We start from the raw sequence: 18,168 nt of genomic DNA on the forward strand, positions 1-18,168 counted from the left end.
ATCCATTCATTCATCAACATTTCTTTAATACATATAGTAAAAAAAGCTGATCTATTACTCAGTTACTTTGGCATAGTATAATTGGCCTCGAGGAGGTCTTCAATAGTAGAAAAAGCTGTAAAAGTTATGAAAATTACGTTAAAAGTGAAAAATGTTTGCCCTCCTTCACAATTTTTAAAGCCCTCCAGTGGCTGGATTTGGACTCTTTATCGGACCTAAGTTTTACTATTCAATATACATTATTATTTAGTGTTTATTTTTAAATAGGGTATTTGTCAGTGACATATTTTAACATAATCGTCTTAGGGCCTTTTTATATGTTTATTTCAATTTATTTAATTTCGTTTGCGACAATAAAATTTGTTTTTATTCATTTATTTTAACAACTAAAAACACGTCTTTTTAGAATTGCATTTTGTTAACCTTTGTCTGTTTTTGTTTTATACCTTGTGAAGCACTTTGTGATTTTTTTTTTTATCTAGAAATGTGCTATATAAATAAAATTATACTTACTCACTATTTTTTTATCAGTTGGCGCTAACACTGTGTGCAGTTCGTACCTCTGACGGTGCATATATATAAATATAAATTAGATATAATGATTAAGTAACTTGTAGTGAGCCCTCCACCAATGAGCGTGTCGGGGAATTCCCCACCCTTCCGCTACGCCAGATCGAGGCTGCCCTCCACCACCGGCATTCCCAGTATGCACCGCGGACTGAGCTGCGAAAAATAGTCCGCTAACGAAAGGCTGAGAAAAGGGAACCAGAAAAGGGGTAGCTCACAGCTAAATCCACGAGTTCATCTGTATTTAACGTAACCAGAAGCGATAACATGGCTGACAACGAGAAACTGGACAACCAGCGGCTGAAGAATTTCAAGAATAAAGGCCGTGATTTGGAGGTAAAAGTTGTGCCGATTGGTGTCGAGGATCTCTCTTTTCCACAGCGTCCGCCGCTCTGTTTGCCTCCAGCTTCGCTGCTCCGCTTCCCTGTGACGTCGTTTCTAATTTCTACCGATGGGAACTTTGTACCCAGAGCCCCGGCCAGGGTCTTTACATAAAGCTTATTTTAAATATTTGGCCGGGGCCGGACGACTCCCTGTCGGGTCTCACTGATTTCGTTAACCCATGGGCCGCTTTGGCTATAAAACGCGTCAGAAACGCTAGCCTGAGTTCATCTGCTAGCCCGCTGCTAGCCAGGCCCACGGGGTACATGCTAGTTCAACTGAAGACTATCACCCCACAGATAGATTTAGCTCGGCGTGTTAGTCACCGTCTCGTCGAAAAGTTCACACACATGGCTTTCGAGCTGTTCTTTAGAACTATATAATTTATTGCTAAGACAACATGGCGGCATTTTATCGTTATTTTGATACTGCAGTTAGCTAGCCTATGCTAGCTTGGTGATTGGGGTTTGATGGTGGTACTGCTGGCTGCAGTTCCACCCATCCCCCGTCTTTATAATCAAAAACAATGGCGGAAACCAGTTAGCTTCTTTACTGGCCGGTCGCCTGAGTGTTTTAATCAAAGCTTGGAGTTGATTTTCTGTTTGTTTGCATTCTTGTATTTCGTTAATGCTAACGTTACACGTTCCGTGAAAACAGCGCGCATAGCTAAGATAACATGATTACATGAGCTGCAGATCAAAGCTACACGTTAGCTAACGTCGGATCGATAAGTTACCAGGGGAGTTGGAGTCGGGTCAGAGTGTCAGTAATGTTACCCGGCTGATATTGTTTTCAGGCGGGCTTAGTTAAGATGTATAATCAGGATATACTCATACATCCTGTTTGACAAGTCTGTGGCGCGGTAGGCCTCCGGACACGAGCTTCTCGCTTCACAACCTGCTGAAAACTTCAGTTACAAAAGCACGGTGCAGGTTTGTTATTGAAGAACACACGATTTCGCGAGCAGCAACCACAACTTATTTTCTCTTCCGCGTAGGACGGCTACTGTCGTTAGATTCAACAATCCTACTTTAAAATGTCTCTTTATGAAGATTTTATTTTAAATAAAACCCGTCCAGCTCTTAGTCATTACTTTACTATGAAGAAATATTTAAACTGCTCTCCCAAGTCTTGGCCATCAGAGGACCGAAAATAAACATTATAACCAATGTACTATTCAACAAAACGTTCCTCTTTTAGCTTTTCTCCATAAACAGTGAGTAAGACTACCGTGCATTTCTTACAAATTATGCAGTCCATGAATATTAATACAGTAGTGCAGGTTTGATCATAAAGCAGTACAACACAGCATCACAAATATTAATTACCTTTTGCAGAACTGCAGTGTTTTCATATGATGATAAAATGTTGGTTAAGTGTACCTCATCGTGTTTGTTCCTTAAAGGGAAGATCATTAATAAAATATTGTCTTTGTCAAAGAATAGAAGAATTATCTGTGTTGTTAGGGTCTTAAAGCTAAGTAATATTAGGTCAGTCACTCATTTGTAGTTTGTATGATTTGAATTGATAGAAGACAGTATAGGCTTATTAAAGCTCTCCTTCTGTATAATCTTCCCGTGCCATCTTTCCTCACAGACTATGAGAAGACAGAGGACTGAAGTAGTGGTGGAACTCAGAAAGGTAATCACATTTTTATTTTTTAAATATATTTTCCACCAATTTCAAACACTAACTTTAAGGTACATTATGTTATGGTCTGCTCTTTTATCTGCAAATCTGTGTGACATAGCATGTATGCTAAATTTCTAATTTATTTATGATGAAATTCTGTTTGAGCTTATATGAAGTATTATTTCTACAGAACAAAAGAGATGAGCATCTTCTGAAGAGGAGAAATGTTCCCCATGAGGACATCTGTGAGGACTCTGATGTTGATGGAGATTTCAGATCGGTATGTTTGTTTGTTTTTTGTTTTGTTTTTTTTTTAGTTTCCCACTCAAGTCTCCTGTCATTGGGAAGTCAGGTAAACATCTTTTTTAGTTTTTGTGCGTTTTTTTTGTTTGTTTGTTTGTTTGTTTGTTTTTTAAAAGGTGGGGTGTTGTCCAAGCAGTGGGAATGACAGTCTGGGAGGAAGGTTGTCATGACTGTTTGTTCAAGGGGTTTTTGCACATGCAGGTCATCACAGTGATGAAACACTCCAGAGGTTTAGAACCTGCTGACATCTTGTTCATGTGATGCTGCCTCATTGGCTCTCCGTGCTTTACGTCAGCTCGGTGTGGCATTAGTGTGAAAAAACATGCAGTTTGTCTAGCTGTCTGCTTGTTGATGGGTTCTTCCCGAAGGAAGATACTCACTCGGTAGAATGTGTTCAACATACCTTATTTTCAGATATTTAGTTTGCTTTTTACTAAACAGTAATGCCACATTTTTATTTTATTTTTATTATGTTAACTGCAGTGAACACCTATTCTGTTTCCTAAAATGTATTCTAGGTAAGAAAAGGCAACATAAAAATATATGTAGTACTGTTTCAGCTGCCCCAAATCATTTTTCCCCAAGTGTCTCAGACCTGACATTATATGCTTTTTAATCTTCAGGTTAGGGGTTGGGGTCAATTTAAACAATGTGTAAATGCATGCACAGTCAAGTTAATCAGTGAAGTAAAATATCATGGTATTGGAGCCTATTAAATGACCTACATCCTTTTACTCTGTAATCAGAATCAGAATCAGAATACTTTATTCATCCCGAGGGAAATTAGGGGTTACAGCAGGCAGCACGCTAATGGCGCATGCGCACTCACAAAGGAACCTTCTGACCAACTTTACACAAACATCACATTGGGCAGACATGTCAGAAGGTAGGCTGATAGGAAAAAAACAACGAAAATACACTACATGAGGTAAGAGGAGGAGAAAAAAAAACTCCACTGACCCATTTCAAGTGGTACAGTGTTTTTGTTGGGTGATACACTAGCTGTTTGTATTTAGCTATAATGTTTTTAAGTTCAAAATACTCATCACTTTCTGGAGTGATGACAAGGAGGCAGAGAGGGCCTATCTGGACATTTCATGGTTGATTTAAAGAAATGTCATCAGCCCACTTCAGTCTCTATGGCTGTGTTTTAATAATGTTACTTCCACACAACAAAGGAGCTCTGAGACAAAGGTGACCAACAAAGCCACCTTCCTTAAATGTAAAGGGTCAGCTGATAACAAGAATATTGCTCTCGCTTAAATTTTTGCTGCTCTCATCAGTGGGCCTTGGGTCTTTTCTCTCATTGGACAGCCCTGAAATCTGATTAAACACAGAAGACATCGGGCATTTCAAGGTGTACTTTATTTTCAACAACATATTTTTCTTAACATATGTCACAAGGTGCTTTTCTGGATGTGCAAGAAGTTGGATCATCAGTTTTAAACCTTACATCAGGGGTCCCCAACCCCAGTCCACGAGGGCCGGTGTCCCTGCAGGTTTAAGATCTCACCCTGGGTCAACACACCTGAATCACATGATTAGTTCATTGCCAGGCCTCTGGAGAACTTCAAGACATGTTGAGAAGGTAATTTATCCATTTAAGTCAGCTGTGATGGATCGAGGACACATCTAAAACCTGCAGGGACACCAGCCCATGTGGACTGAGATTGGGGACTCCGCCTTACACCCTGAGAAGCTTGAAACTATCTGCAATTGTCTCAGTAACCATCTTGTTGTATAGGCAGTGTTGGCTCACGCTTCATGTTTTGTGCTAACGGTGTCACACAAAATGGATCCATCATGTCTCTGGATTTGGTGGCATCGCTGGGTTAAAATGGCCACTCAGCAGTTCAAAATTGCAATCACTCTGACGACCTCATAGTGTTGAGAAAGCTAACTCGGAGTGAGCTGCTTAGCAGTAGATCAACAGTGACATGCTGCTCTGACTCACTGCAAAACATTACACTGGCCTTTGTGAAAGTCTGCTTTAACTACTCATCACACCAGTGATAGTGGTTTTAAGGTTTATTTAATTGTTTCCTTAAGGATGCTTTTTGTTAGCTTCTGCAGAATAAGTAGTTTGGACCTTACGACTGAATCCTCTTTCCCTCAGCTGTTCCTTTCATTATTCTTGTCTCAAGTATTTTTAATATCTCTAGGTTGGAGTTGCCTCTTTAATCATCTGCCCAGACATCGAATGTAAATACAACATCATAAATCTGCTTCACTCAGAGATGCTAGGATTTTTTTTTCTGGTTTCCACTCGTGCTGCATAAATTAATCAGAGGTATCTTCCAATAAGTTCAGCCACTCAGGGCCTACGTTTGACTCTGAACTTCATGTAGGGTGAGGGTGCCAATTGGCATTTTGTCATGGTGAATGACGGCCTGCACGTCCAGCTTGCTGACTGTTACACCGTAACACCAGACTGGTTCAAGCGAGACTCCTGACGGCATTTCTCAATCCCCCAGCCTCCTCTCGCTGTGTCAGCTGGTGCTTTAGACTCTTTCCTGTCTAACAGTTTTCACATATAAAAACAAGAAGCTAACAGATGTCTGCTCGCTGTCCTTCTGATAACTCACTACATGCCTTTAATAGTGCTGTTTGTTTTTTTTACACATTGGGTTTAAAATGTTTTCTTTTTCTGTTACACAACCTGTATGTTTTTGTACTTTTGGGTTTACGTGTTTAACAGAGTCCTAATCTTTCTGAAATCTTCTTCTTCAGCAAAACACCTCTCTTGAAGCAATAGTACAAGTAAGTGCTATATTTCCTTTCCTGTTATTTGAATGATTAATTACAAATAACAAATGTCCTTTAAAGTCTGCTTAATGTCTTATAATATACTCCCTCTAACTAAAAATATTTTGGAAAACACACATTGTTGCTATAAAATAAATGTTGATTGTTGTATTGTGCGTGATTCATTTGTATTTTCTTTTTTTAGAATGCTACCAGTGATAACCAGGGCGTCCAGCTGAGCGCTGTTCAGGCCGCCAGGTAAAAACACACACTTGGCCTGCCTCAGGACGGACCCTGATAACTATTCTTTCTTTTACATCATGTTGCAAATAGAAACCACTGCACATCAACATCTAGGGGGAAAAATGCTGTCCCCTACTACTGTTTGTGGAGTTTTCACAATAAGTGAACTTCACCGACTGACAGAGCTCTGTCTTGGCGGTCTTTCTGGTTGAAATTGCTGGTTCTTTGCAAAATACAACTTCAGTGTTTTGTTTTCTGGGGCGAAGTGTTTGTTGTTTTCTGGGGCGAAGTGTTTGTTGTTTTTTGGTGATCGTGGCTCAAGAGTTGTGAGTTTGCCTTGTAATCGGAAGGTTGCCGGTTCGAGCCCCGGCTTGGACAGTCTGGGTCGTTGTGTCCTTGGGCAAGACACTTCACCCGTTGGTCAGAGGGCCCGGTGGCGCCAGTGTTCGGCAGCCTCGCCTCTGTCAGTGCGCCCCAGAGTGGCTGTGGCTACAATGTAGCTTGCCATCACCAGTGTGTGAATGGGTGGATGACTGGTTTAGGGCTGCCACGATTTGTCGACTAGTCACGATTACGTCGACTATCAAAATCGTCGACGACTGATTTAATAGTCGACGTGTCGTTTGAAACTTTGTACCATCACAAAAGACACAGGAATAAGTGGCAGGATTTAAGAGTGTAATAACGGACTGAAACAGAAGATGGCAGCATGTACAAGGATGTCAGCTACCGTTAAACCCCGAAGAAGAAGAAGAAGCAGCTGTGTCCCAGAATTCATAGCGCGGCCCAGCGCAGTTTCCAACAATGGCGGCAGCTAGTTAGTTTTAATGTTACTCTTATTATTCTTTCTGGGTCACAAAATAAACGTTTAACATATTTTCAGGCGAGAATGTAGCTGTGTAAACCTCAAATATCTGCTCAGTTTATCAGGACATCACATATTTTCAAAAGCGCTCCGACGTTTTCGGAGACATCTGTTACCCACTAGCTCGTTAGCGAGCCGGGGGCTAGGCTCACTAGCGCCGTGAGAACACCGGACTCCCCGCAAATCGTTTTCAAACCCACCGCCTTCTTTCGCTACTCAGGTTAAATATATATGAGTCACTTAGATAACTTAAAATGTTATTGTTTGGCTTTTTTTTTTTTAGTATTTTATTTGTTCCTGAGTAAATCAGTTTGTCTGAGATTAAAGTTATAGTTTTTACACAGCTGAATAAACGTCAAGCAGACAGCTGATTATCAGAAGTGTGAGATGCTCCAGAATATACTCCAGTGTCCTGTTATATTTTAGATAGCAAGGAGTTTATTAAACTTCACCGAAACAATCTGCAAATTTCATTAAAATTTAATAAACTATCATCTTGTCTTTATTTTTAGTTAGCACCTTAAACACTTAAAGCTGTAAGCTAATGATAGTTATATAAGAGCAGATGCTGCTGGTGCAATAAGCTGTAGTTTTACGTCTAATGGATGATGATCTGATTAGTCGACTAATCGCAAAAATAATCGGTGACTAGTCGACTATCAAAATAATCGTTTGTGGCAGCCCTAGACTGGTTGTGTAAAGCGCTTTGGGGTCCTTAGGGACTAGAAAAGCGCTATACAAATACAGGCCATTTGCCATTTTTAGTTTGTTTTTGTTTGTTTTTTTTTCTTCCAGCTTTGCTTGACAGATGCGATTCAAGAATAAGCCAGCTCTGTCTAATTAATGGACATTGTAAATGGCTCTGCAGCCCAGTCATGCAGCATAAGGTAGCTGAAACAAATTCACGTGCTGGGAATCTTTTTATTTTTTGTTTGCTCGATGTTAGACGTGCCGGGAAATGCATCGATTTTGTTTTCAGTTTTGTTTTTGACTTTCAACTAATATGAAAACAAGATAAGATATCGAGATAAAATTATTACGGTGCCACATTCTGTTTCACAATACCGCTTTTCGGTTTCGCTACAAATCTACAGCACCACGTGCTGTTACAGACGTCAGAGCTGTGAAGCGTTTAATTCAGCTTGCATTGTGTTCTTAAAATATTAAAGAAATTAAAACGGCACCTCCCCCCCCCCCCTTTTGTCTTTAAAACAACAACAACCCAGATGCATGATAAGAGTACACGTGTTAGCTTTCAAAATAACGTTGATTATTTTAGGTGATAATTGGGGTGACGTCTCCTTGGAGTCACTGATATTGTGATTGACTTGCATTCTCAAGATACTTGAAATTCTTGAGCTGTTTCTCTCTGTGCTCAGTCGCTTCAGCTTGGTGTTTGTGTGTGGGGTTTTTTTGTGTGTGTGGTTGTGTGAGAGAGAGTAATTGTCTTTTGTTTTCTCTTTGTTTTTGTAGAAAATTGTTGTCCAGTGACCGTAATCCTCCCATAGATGACCTGATTAAGTCTGGGATCCTTCCTATCCTGGTGCATTGCCTGGACAGAGATGACAAGTAAGCCAGCTGTAGCTCTTGTTTGCCTGCATGTAGCGTTGAGTTTGTGTTTTAGCGCACCCTACATCCAAACAACGTCACAGATGTGCAAATACATTTTAGTTTTCACTTTCCAGGAATGGTGGAACATAATCGGCTCATTAGTATTCTTTCTGTTCATTAGTACTCTTACTGTTAAACACACTGACACAATTATGCTCACTCCTATAATTGCCTCTTCTGCACCTTTCCACAGCCCCTCTCTCCAGTTTGAGGCCGCCTGGGCTCTAACCAACATAGCCTCTGGGACCTCAGAGCAGACTCAAGCTGTGGTCCAGTCTAGTAAGTTTCACTTCTCTTTCTTAGCTTTATCTTGCTTTACTCTGTAATGTGTCTTTCTTAATCTAAATTTAGCCTGGGAGATAATAAGGTGGTAAAATTAACTTTTGAGAAATCAAGATTTTTATTGCAGTTAAAGACTTTTGACGAGGTGACTTGTGCAAATTTCTGTAATATAAAATACTAGTATAAGTACTAGCGACCTCAGTAATTTGGAAAACACAGATTGTAATGGGTAATTCCGCATTTGTAAAGATTTACTTTGTGATATTGGTTTAATTCTACTTGTAAAAGTGGAATTGTGCTGTTTTCCTTAGGCCTGAGATCGGTTGGAGGTGCCCTAACAACCATTAGTCGCTAGGAAAAATGTGTAGCCCCTGACTGGTTTCATGGCCTGTGTGACCCGGGCCTTATCAAAGCCGCCTTCTTAACCACGTTCTTTGTTTCTTGGTGTCATGACCTGTTTGTGGTTGATCACATTAAACGGCAGTGCTTATCATTACAGTACATACAGTCCCAATCATTGATGCATTATGCAGTCTTAACAGCAACATTTAGTCATCTTAATCAGGTTTAAAAGTGCTTTCTTAGTTAAGATCTTACAAATTTCTTTGTTTAGTCAGTGATTTGTTTATTTTTTTATAATCTGTTTTCCTTTGTTTAGACGCTGTGCCGCTCTTCTTGAGGCTGCTTCACTCTCCTCACCAGAATGTGTGTGAACAGGCCGTCTGGGCTCTGGGAAACATCATAGGTGAGCTGCAATGAACAGAATGAACGGGACTGCGTTAGAAATTAATCCTCATTTGGTCCTAAAATCTGTGTGTTCTTTCCAGGTGATGGCCCTCAGTGCAGAGATTATGTGATCAGCTTGGGTGTGGTGAAGCCCTTGCTCTCCTTCATCAGTCCCTCCATCCCCATAACCTTCCTCCGCAATGTCACTTGGGTCATGGTCAACCTTTGCCGTCACAAGGATCCTCCACCACCCATGGAGACAATCCAGGAGGTATGTGGAGAGAGTGCATGTGCTTAGGGGTGTAGGAATGCACTGTCATCATTTGGTTTGCGTTTTTATTCCCTCATTTATACCAAGAGCAAAAAACATTTGAGGGTCTTTGAATTTTAACATTGAGACGGTGCAAAATAAACTTGAACCATCGACCGCTTCATTTATGGACGTCTTAACTTATTTGTGTTTCTATTTGCTGGCTGTACCTTTATGTAGAAAAGCAACCTCACCTATGTCCTTGATGTTACCACAGTTAATGCTTTGCTTGTGGGTTTAAAAACACCTTCAATAGTTTGAAGTCTTGTTGAAGAAAAACATGATGACCATTTAGTAAGTTATGGGTCATAAACTGGAGACAAAAAGGGGGCGATAAATAGCAGGCAGCTCGAGACTTCAATAACATACAGGTGATGTCACAGTGGTTATGTCCATCCTTTATATACAGTTTGCAGTATGTGCAGTTACAAGTCCTGAAAAATGGGTTGAAAATATTAAGGTGTAAGGGAAGCCAGCATTTATATAGACCAGGTTGGGGGAACTCCAGGCCTCAAGAGCCGGTGTCCTGCAGGTTTTAGATATCACGCTGGGTCAACACACCTGAACCAAATGATTAGTTCATTACCAGGCCTCTGGGGAACCTCAAGACATGTTTAGGGGGTAATTTAGCCATTACAATCAGCTGTGTTGGATCAAGGACACATCTAAAACTTGCAGCCCTGGAGTTCCCCACCCCAGGTATAGACATTTGAACTGTCTGATCCATCTAAATGTATCAGGGAGTATCAAGTTGGACGTTGGGACAGTATGTCAGCAATGGATTGTGGCAGATAAACTGATTTAAGTCCGCATCTGTGAGACTTCATGTCCTGTTCAAGTGTTAGATGCAAGGCACACAGTGCAGAATTCAGTGAACCTGTGGTTAGGTGAGGCCAGTCAAAGGACAGCAGCTTTGTTTTAGTTATGTGTTTTAATCAGGTGATTCAGTGAAGAGTTGTCAGAAATTATAGTGGTTAATTACGTCAACGCTGCAGCTATGATCAAACTTGAATCATGCCAGGAACTTTACTTGTGTTTTCACTCTCATTTTATCCACCTCGTAACAGTTTATTTTCTTTCTCAGATACTGCCAGCTCTCTGCGTTCTGATCCACCACACTGACGTCAGTGTAAGTACCCAGAACTGTCCTACGTAACCACGATGCACACTGGCTTCCCAGTTCCAGCTAAATTATCCCTGTCGAATCAAGTTTACACAGAAAGCAAAATGTATTCATTTGAATCTTTTCTTTCTTTGCTACCTCCAGATCTTGGTAGACACAGTGTGGGCTCTGTCCTACCTGACAGATGCTGGGAACGAGCAGATCCAAATGGTTATTGACTCCGGCATTGTCCCACATCTGGTACCTCTGCTCAGTCACCAGGAGGTTAAAGTTCAGGTATGGGAAAAGGGCATGGGGGCGTTTTTATGTCTAATTAAACCTAAATTGGGTATTGTTTTTAAAAACCCCATTGATGCAGAAGAATTAACCAACATCATGTGAAGATTAGCGCTGCATTCAACCAAAAAATATCTTGGTTGACTGAAATTTTACCCACTCTTCAAGTTATTAAACAGTTGCACAGAGAAGTAAACTTTCACATCACGTTTACATTAAATAAATCCGACTCAGTTGTCTGTGTTCCCTCTAAAGCTCCTTTCGAGTGCTCCCTTATTCACTCAAGTTTTACATCGGATGCTTTTCCTGACACAACCACTCTAAGTGTTGTTATAACTTATGAACAAAGATTAAAAAACAAGATTTGTGATACATTAAATCACTCTTACCAAGTTATCTAAAATGATGACAGATTGGGATCCAACTAGTACTCATCCATCTGAAAATAGACCTGCATTAACTGGTAATCCTAGAAGAACAGACTTTGGACTTCATGTCCAGAACAAACTGTTAGACTATTGCTGTTGTGATTTCTCGTTTACATGAGAGAGGAGGCTTTAAGTCCTGCTTGGTCTGTGTGTCGCTGAGACATTGAAACAGTGATGCTGACCAAACGCACTAAAAGATGTCAGTTCTGAGCATTAAATAAGAAGTTAGCAGAAACTAACCCACATAGGTTAGCATGCTGCATTAAAGCTATGTGCTTTGTTGCTTGTCAACAACCCAAAACATCTTTGACATGTTATCAGTTACTCTGAAACAGCATAAACAGCCTGCACTTTTAAAAGTATTTGGCAGTATCTAGGTTCGGGTTGGTTTCAAAACGCATAGCTTGTTATTAGAGATGGCACGATGCCACTGTTTTATGTCCGATACCGATATCATAAATTTGGATATCTGCCGATACCGATATGAATCCGATATAGTGTTTTTTTTTTTAATCAATAAAACTGTTTTGGTTTTTTTTGTTTTTTTTAATATCCTGCTGCTTTTTGTATAAGTTCATACTCAAGTAAAAAAACAAAGCTATTCTGTTATACCTGTATGTAAAAAATACACTGCACCCAAAATATTTCATAGTTCAGCAACACTGATCAATCTAATAAACTTAAACCTACACCATCCTCCCTATTCTGGTATTTTAAAGAGTACTTAGCAGAAATATTAAGCAACCTAACTAATAGCAAGAAAGAAAAAAAAAAAAATAGGGAACCACCCCCGACTCTCCACCTCATGATGCTTAATCGACGTAATAAGCTTTAATTTGATGCAGTGTGGAAAAAAAAATGCACAGAAATCAATTCTTTTTCAAGAGTAATTTAATAGATTCAACATCTTTCTTCAACAGAACTGCAGACTGCACAGATGGTACCTCCCCAAAGGAAAAAGTACTATAGCTTACTAGGGTATATTAGACTTAATAGTTATTATATACAGTAATGGACTTCTATACATTTTACATCACATTAAAACTTTGGGTGTAAGATTCAGATAATTATTTATTAAAAGCTCGACATTTTAAATGAGAATAAGAAAGAAAAGTATGTCTTTGTGCCCCCTTTTCCCTGTTAATGCCCTATCGGCCCCCCTGGCTAAACTTTGCTAGATCCGCCCCTGCACAGTTACCAGCCGTCAGCTACGTAGAAAAAGATCCTGGTGTAGAAAGTAATATTAAATAAATTCTAACAACAGCTTATCAAGCTTAAATGTGCTGCTGTTGTTCAGCCGCTGGTTTCCTCTTTCTGGTGCAAAGTGGGCCAAAAACAAACAAGAGACACGGACTCGCGACAGAAAAGCCGATCAGCTGATCATTGATCAGTTTCATGATTGAAGTAGCAGCAGGAGAGGGAGGGAGAGAGAGGCAGTCGCTCCATATATCGGTTGTTAAGCTTAACGCGGGAATGCTTTACAAACATTCAGAGATGAACTTGCACACCTGCTTTACTTCTCTCTGGGATAACTTTCTTGGAGATGAAATGCCGGATTGCTAGCGAGGCTACAAATACACACAGCCCTCTATCACGTGAGCACACTGCTCCGACGTGCTACGGTTATGAGCTGAGTTACACCATGTCGCAAGTTTTTTGAGGTGCTTTTTTTGATATTTAATGGATCGGATTACATTTTTTATTTCCCTCCGATATCCGATCCAGTAATTTACGTCAGTATCGGACCGATACGTAATATTGGATCGGTCCATCTCTACTTTTTATAGACCACCAATGGCAGCTTGGGTTGCGTGGGATTATATTGACCAACCAAGCAATATGGACGATCCAGCCAGAGTACCTAAAATGTAAAAATCATAAAATACTACTTCTGTTATCTCAACACTGGAAACATTAATAATTGTACTAAGTGAAGCAAAAATGTGGTGATAATTCTTCTTTTTAACTGCTCTTACTGTTTAACTCCAGTGAGATTTGTCTTAGTTTCTTTGTGCTACAAGCATATTGAGTATTACGAAAGAAGTCTTCTTTGTATGTGTCATCATCAAACACGCTTCCTCTCCACATGCAGACCGCTGCCCTGAGGGCTGTTGGGAACATTGTGACCGGCACAGACGAACAGACCCAGGTGGTGCTCAACTGTGACGCCCTCAGCCATTTCCCTGCGCTCCTCACCCACCCAAAGGAGAAAATCAACAAGGTAACGTTCTCCGACTGTTTGTAAGAAACACACAAACTTTGTCAGTCATCTGGAAGTGATGAAAACAGAGACGTTGTGCAAGTGAGTGCTGCGTGAAAGGAAATAGATGGGGCAGATAGCTGAGAGCAGGAATTTAAAAGGTGCAGAACCACAAAGACGAAGAACCGAAGAGGACGCCAACAACTTTATACCTTCAATTAGTAGCATAGATTAGGGGTTTGATAAGGAGTAGTAGTGTGTGTGTGTGTGCGTGTGTGATACATGGGTTGGTGGAGAAAGGGTGCTGAAGACCAAGCGTCTCTGCTGATATCGGAGTGCATCTGAGACCAGTTACGTAAAAAAAGAGGCCTCCTTTTTGTGACTGGTCGATGATTAGAGCCTCAAAGTCACCCTCTCCTCGCCCACTGCACTGTCTCAGCCGGGGGTCAAAACTCTGTTTCGACCCCTGGGTTCTGATCCAGCTCTCACTTGCTTTGTGATCAAACATACACTGAATCTCTGTGACACAGCACATCATTCTCATGAGAGAAAATCATCACTAACTCTTGTGTTTATGCTTTTGTCCTGTAGGAGGCAGTGTGGTTCCTGTCCAACATCACAGCAGGTAACCAGCAACAGGTGCAGGCCGTCATTGACGCCAAGCTGGTTCCCATGATCATTCACCTGCTCGATAAGGTTTGTATCCATCTTAAATTGATCCTGTTTAATTACTTTCAGAGAGCTTCTGGGTGATGGATGGGTTGCTTACATTGAATGTATGTTTTAGGGTGACTTTGGCACTCAGAAAGAAGCAGCCTGGGCCATCAGTAACCTGACAATAAGCGGGAGGAAAGATCAGGTAAGCCTCTCCCAAACACATGAAAAGTGTACAAGAAATGGGAAGTCAGTGGTATGGAAGTTCTGTAAACATAGAACTGAAATGACTTCATAATATTTGCTGCTTTAAGCTTAATCATTTTCATTGATGTGTAAAATGCTCTTCCTTTTTTAACGCGGTGAGTTATTGATAGTGCATCTCTGTGTCGTCTTCAGGTGGCACACCTGATCGAGAAGCAGGTGATCCCTCCATTCTGCAACCTGCTCACAGTGAAGGACGCTCAGGTTGTGCAGGTTGTTCTCGATGGCCTCAGCAATATCCTAAAAATGGCTGACGATGAGGCAGAAACTATTGCTAACCTCATTGAGGAATGCGGAGGTCAGTGTCACCTTTACCATCACAATTGTTGGTCTTAACTTGTTAACATCAGGTGTTAATGTGTAATTGTTTTTTGTTTCACAGGTCTGGAAAAGGTGGAGCAATTGCAGAATCATGAAAATGAAGATATCTACAAATTGGCATACGAAATTATTGATCAGTTCTTCTCATCTGATGATGTAAGTTACTTAGGATATCTGCAGTTTTTGTTTTTTTTTGTTTAGGCTTTCAAGTGATTTAAAAAAAAGTCTTCACACTGATCAAATGAAGATGAACAGGTTAGCTCTGAGTTGTCACAAATGGGGCTCCAGTTTCGCCCTTTCCACTGTACTTTGAGCCACAAATCATAGTGTAAGTCTGAAAATGGATCCTGCCCAGTGTGGCTGTCCAAACTGCTAATTTGATTCGGGTCAGCGGTCTGAATCACTGTCAGCTTTAGGTCGTTACCATGGTGCTGTCATACCACAAAGCAAGGTGGTTAATCCAAGGAGAAGTGCCAAAGTGATTGTTTGTATTGACAGTTCTTCTATTTAGGATGTAGATAAACTTTAATATCCCTGAGGAGCAAGTTGGCAAGACAGCCCACTTCCAGAAACCCAGAATCACATACCAGAATTCACAAAGTTAACTTCAATAGGTAGAGCTACGTAGACCCACTTTCTTTAGAAAGCTGCTGATGGTCCCTGGCTCAGGAACAGCGGCTGGCTATCGTCTTGACCCTAACGCCTCGTCTGCTGACTGTCCGCGCAGTGTTAATGCTCCTTTTACTCGTCTGTCTTTCAGATCGATGAAGACACCAACCTGGTCCCGGAGGCCATCCAGGGCGGAACTTACGGCTTCAACTCAGCCAACGTGCCAGCCGAGGGATTCCAGTTCTAGACGGCATCTGGGGTATTCTGGAGTTTTGTTCACGATGCAGCACTCTGTTCAACATATAAAAAATTAGGAGAGAAAGGGCGAGAGAGAGCGAGTGTGAGAAATTTGATCCATTGTGCTTGGCTCGTGGGATCCATGGCTGCATCTTATCTGAAAGAAAAATATGTGGATTTCATTTGGCATTCCAGGGGAACCAGCCCAAATGAAGTTTGAGATGGCGAGTGGGTGCGAGTGAGAATGAGTGGCTACATGTTGCAAAAAAAAGCAAAACATCTACATCGAATGTGTTGAGAGACATGCCGACATAACTTGTGTTATTGGAGCTGTCGTCCTCGGAAAACTACTTCAAATGACAAGAAAAACGAAAATAAGAAAAACTCCATGTCTGCCCAGGGAGAACCAAGGACATTAAAAAAAAGAAAAGAAAATCAAGTGATCTTGAAATATTACAATACAGCAAAATGCAGAAATGATTATAACTATGATTATGAACTGAGATGAACAACGAACCATCACAATTCTGCGGTCCTCCGACTAGAGAGGGCGCCAGCCTCAATGTGCCCCTCCCCCAATCGGCCACGCTATCAGACATGTGTGTGAATGGACCCATTGTGTACGAATGTCTGGACTCAGCGCTGAGGAGCCAGGTTCATCTCCTCCAACGAGACGCCCCCCCACGCGGGGCGCAGTCCTCTCCCCCTGGTGGGCGGGGCCAGGAGTCCGGCTGCGCGTGTTCGCATGTTGCGAGAGAGTGGACGGATGAGTCGTGTGTGCTTGGCTGCGTGCGTGAACTGGGAGTGTGCGAGACTGGGTGAGAACGCATGCAGAGATGAGGAAAAATGAAAAAACAACCAACAACAACAAAAAAAGATACAAAAACATCTGAAGAGAAAAGAAAATTGCAACAATGAGGTTCGCAAAGGTTTCAGGAAGAAATTCTGCCTTTGAGAGGCTGATCTGCGAAATCCCTGAAAGAAGGAACTGTGGATATGAGAAAACCATCGTCGTCACCAGGATTTTGTTTTTGATTTATTAAGTTAGTATTAATTGACACTGGACAATGTTATTGGCAGGTGTGGAGCAGCAGTGCATTGTATTAAGATGCATTTGGTGGCTTTTGGGCTTTTTTTTTTTTTTTTTTTTTGCCTCCAGTGTATTTTCTTTTTCTTTCTTTTCCTTTTTTATGACTTTGTTTTCCAGCTTTTAGTTTCATATCGCTTCTGTAAAGGTGATTGATGACCATCGTACTCCATCCTCACACCACATCCCTAACCTACACACCAGATATGGGCTTGATGCTGTGAAATTGTTGACACCTTCACTTTATAATCAACCAAATGACCTGTTCCTCCTTGTAACTCCTTTATTTTCCCCCACCCCTTTTCCCTTCAATTAACAGCAAAATCACTGCTTTGCAGTACTGTTGCCATAGCTTTGATTGTCACCAAGGGAGAAGAGGACAATGGCCATTTCACGTAGGATTGTGAATCATAACCTTTGCATGTACTAAACTATAGCACAGTTATTTTTTTTAGGGTATTTTAGTTTCCTTAGGCTGTGGATACAGTGTAATTTTCATTTTAAGTAAAACTGTGCTTAAATGTTACATGTTTCTCCTTCCCCTTTTCCCTCACTAGTGTCTGATTTGCTAAATAATCTATATGGTTTTTGCACATGTATTGCAAAGTGAGGCCTGACGTCTTTCTGAAGGTGTGCTGGCGGGTTTTTATAGGTTTTGACCTGCCAGCAAAATCTCAATATGCATCACTCACTCAACCACAATCTGTTGTCTTTCAAGAGTAATCCAAGGATACTTTTTAGTGAGAAATTGAGTTTATTTCAGGTGGTTTAACCTCCCCCACTTTTTTTTTTTCTCAAGGTCAGAGGGTGTCCCACACATCAGACTGGAGTATGTGGGTTTTCCTGAATAATATATAAACCCATGAACAAGTTTGCTGTAACTTTAGTACCTGAGTCCTTTAGCCCCATTATTCCCCTTTCCTCTTTCTGCCAGCTAGGTGTACTACCCCTTTAATTTTTTTTTTTTTTTTTGTGTTAACTTCAAACACTGTAGTAATGATTACACATTGTGCTCATAAATAAGCCTTCTGTTTGAACATAGGGGTATTTTTTTTTTGCAGCATTCCTTGTTAGCAAACGTGGTTTCAAATTTAAAATTACGACTGGGAAAGAAAAAATAAATAAATGAATGAGGTGGCTTCCCCCCCAAAAGCAAACTCATTTTTCGGGGGAGATAGGCTACAGGATAGGTTGTCTTCGAGAAAATAAATAGTGAAACCCAAATCGAGAGACTGCGTGTGTGTGTGTGTGTGTGATCTGTTGTGTGTCCCTGATAATGTCTTCACTTCTCCTAACGGTTACAA

The 18,168-nt window shown here is 40.9% G+C and overlaps 1 protein-coding gene across 1 annotated transcript; it reads left to right on the top strand.

Annotated features, from left to right (window-relative positions):
• The first annotated feature begins 684 nt into the window (after window positions 1-684).
• kpna4 (karyopherin alpha 4 (importin alpha 3)) lies at window positions 685-18,092 on the top strand. Its single transcript, XM_085243589.1, has 17 exons — window positions 685-903; window positions 2,545-2,589; window positions 2,771-2,860; window positions 5,614-5,643; window positions 5,834-5,886; window positions 8,210-8,305; window positions 8,541-8,626; window positions 9,288-9,374; window positions 9,457-9,626; window positions 10,750-10,794; window positions 10,933-11,064; window positions 13,585-13,713; window positions 14,284-14,388; window positions 14,480-14,551; window positions 14,746-14,908; window positions 14,993-15,087; window positions 15,692-18,092. The coding sequence occupies exons 1-17, from the start codon at window positions 835-837 to the stop codon at window positions 15,785-15,787; spliced, it is 1,563 nt and encodes a 520-aa protein (XP_085099715.1). The 5' UTR covers window positions 685-834; the 3' UTR covers window positions 15,788-18,092.
• Window positions 18,093-18,168: the final 76 nt, after the last annotated feature.

The sequence above is a fragment of the Mchenga conophoros genome, linkage group LG14 (assembly GCF_057382185.1).
Source record: "Mchenga conophoros isolate Kocher_MC1m ecotype Shallow Benthic linkage group LG14, M_conophoros_male_GT1.1, whole genome shotgun sequence".
Lineage (NCBI taxonomy): Eukaryota > Metazoa > Chordata > Actinopteri > Cichliformes > Cichlidae > Mchenga > Mchenga conophoros.

What these genes read in the sequence shown, in the direction of transcription:
- kpna4 (XM_085243589.1), top strand. Translation starts at nt 835, where the DNA reads ATGGCTGACAACGAGAAACTGGACAACCAGCGGCTGAAGAATTTCAAG. An exon ending in TAGTGGTGGAACTCAGAAAG is followed by an intron (nt 2,590 to 2,770) that starts GTAATCACATTT and finishes TTATTTCTACAG; the next exon opens with AACAAAAGAGATGAGCATCT. An exon ending in CAAAGGAGAAAATCAACAAG is followed by an intron (nt 13,714 to 14,283) that starts GTAACGTTCTCC and finishes TTTGTCCTGTAG; the next exon opens with GAGGCAGTGTGGTTCCTGTC.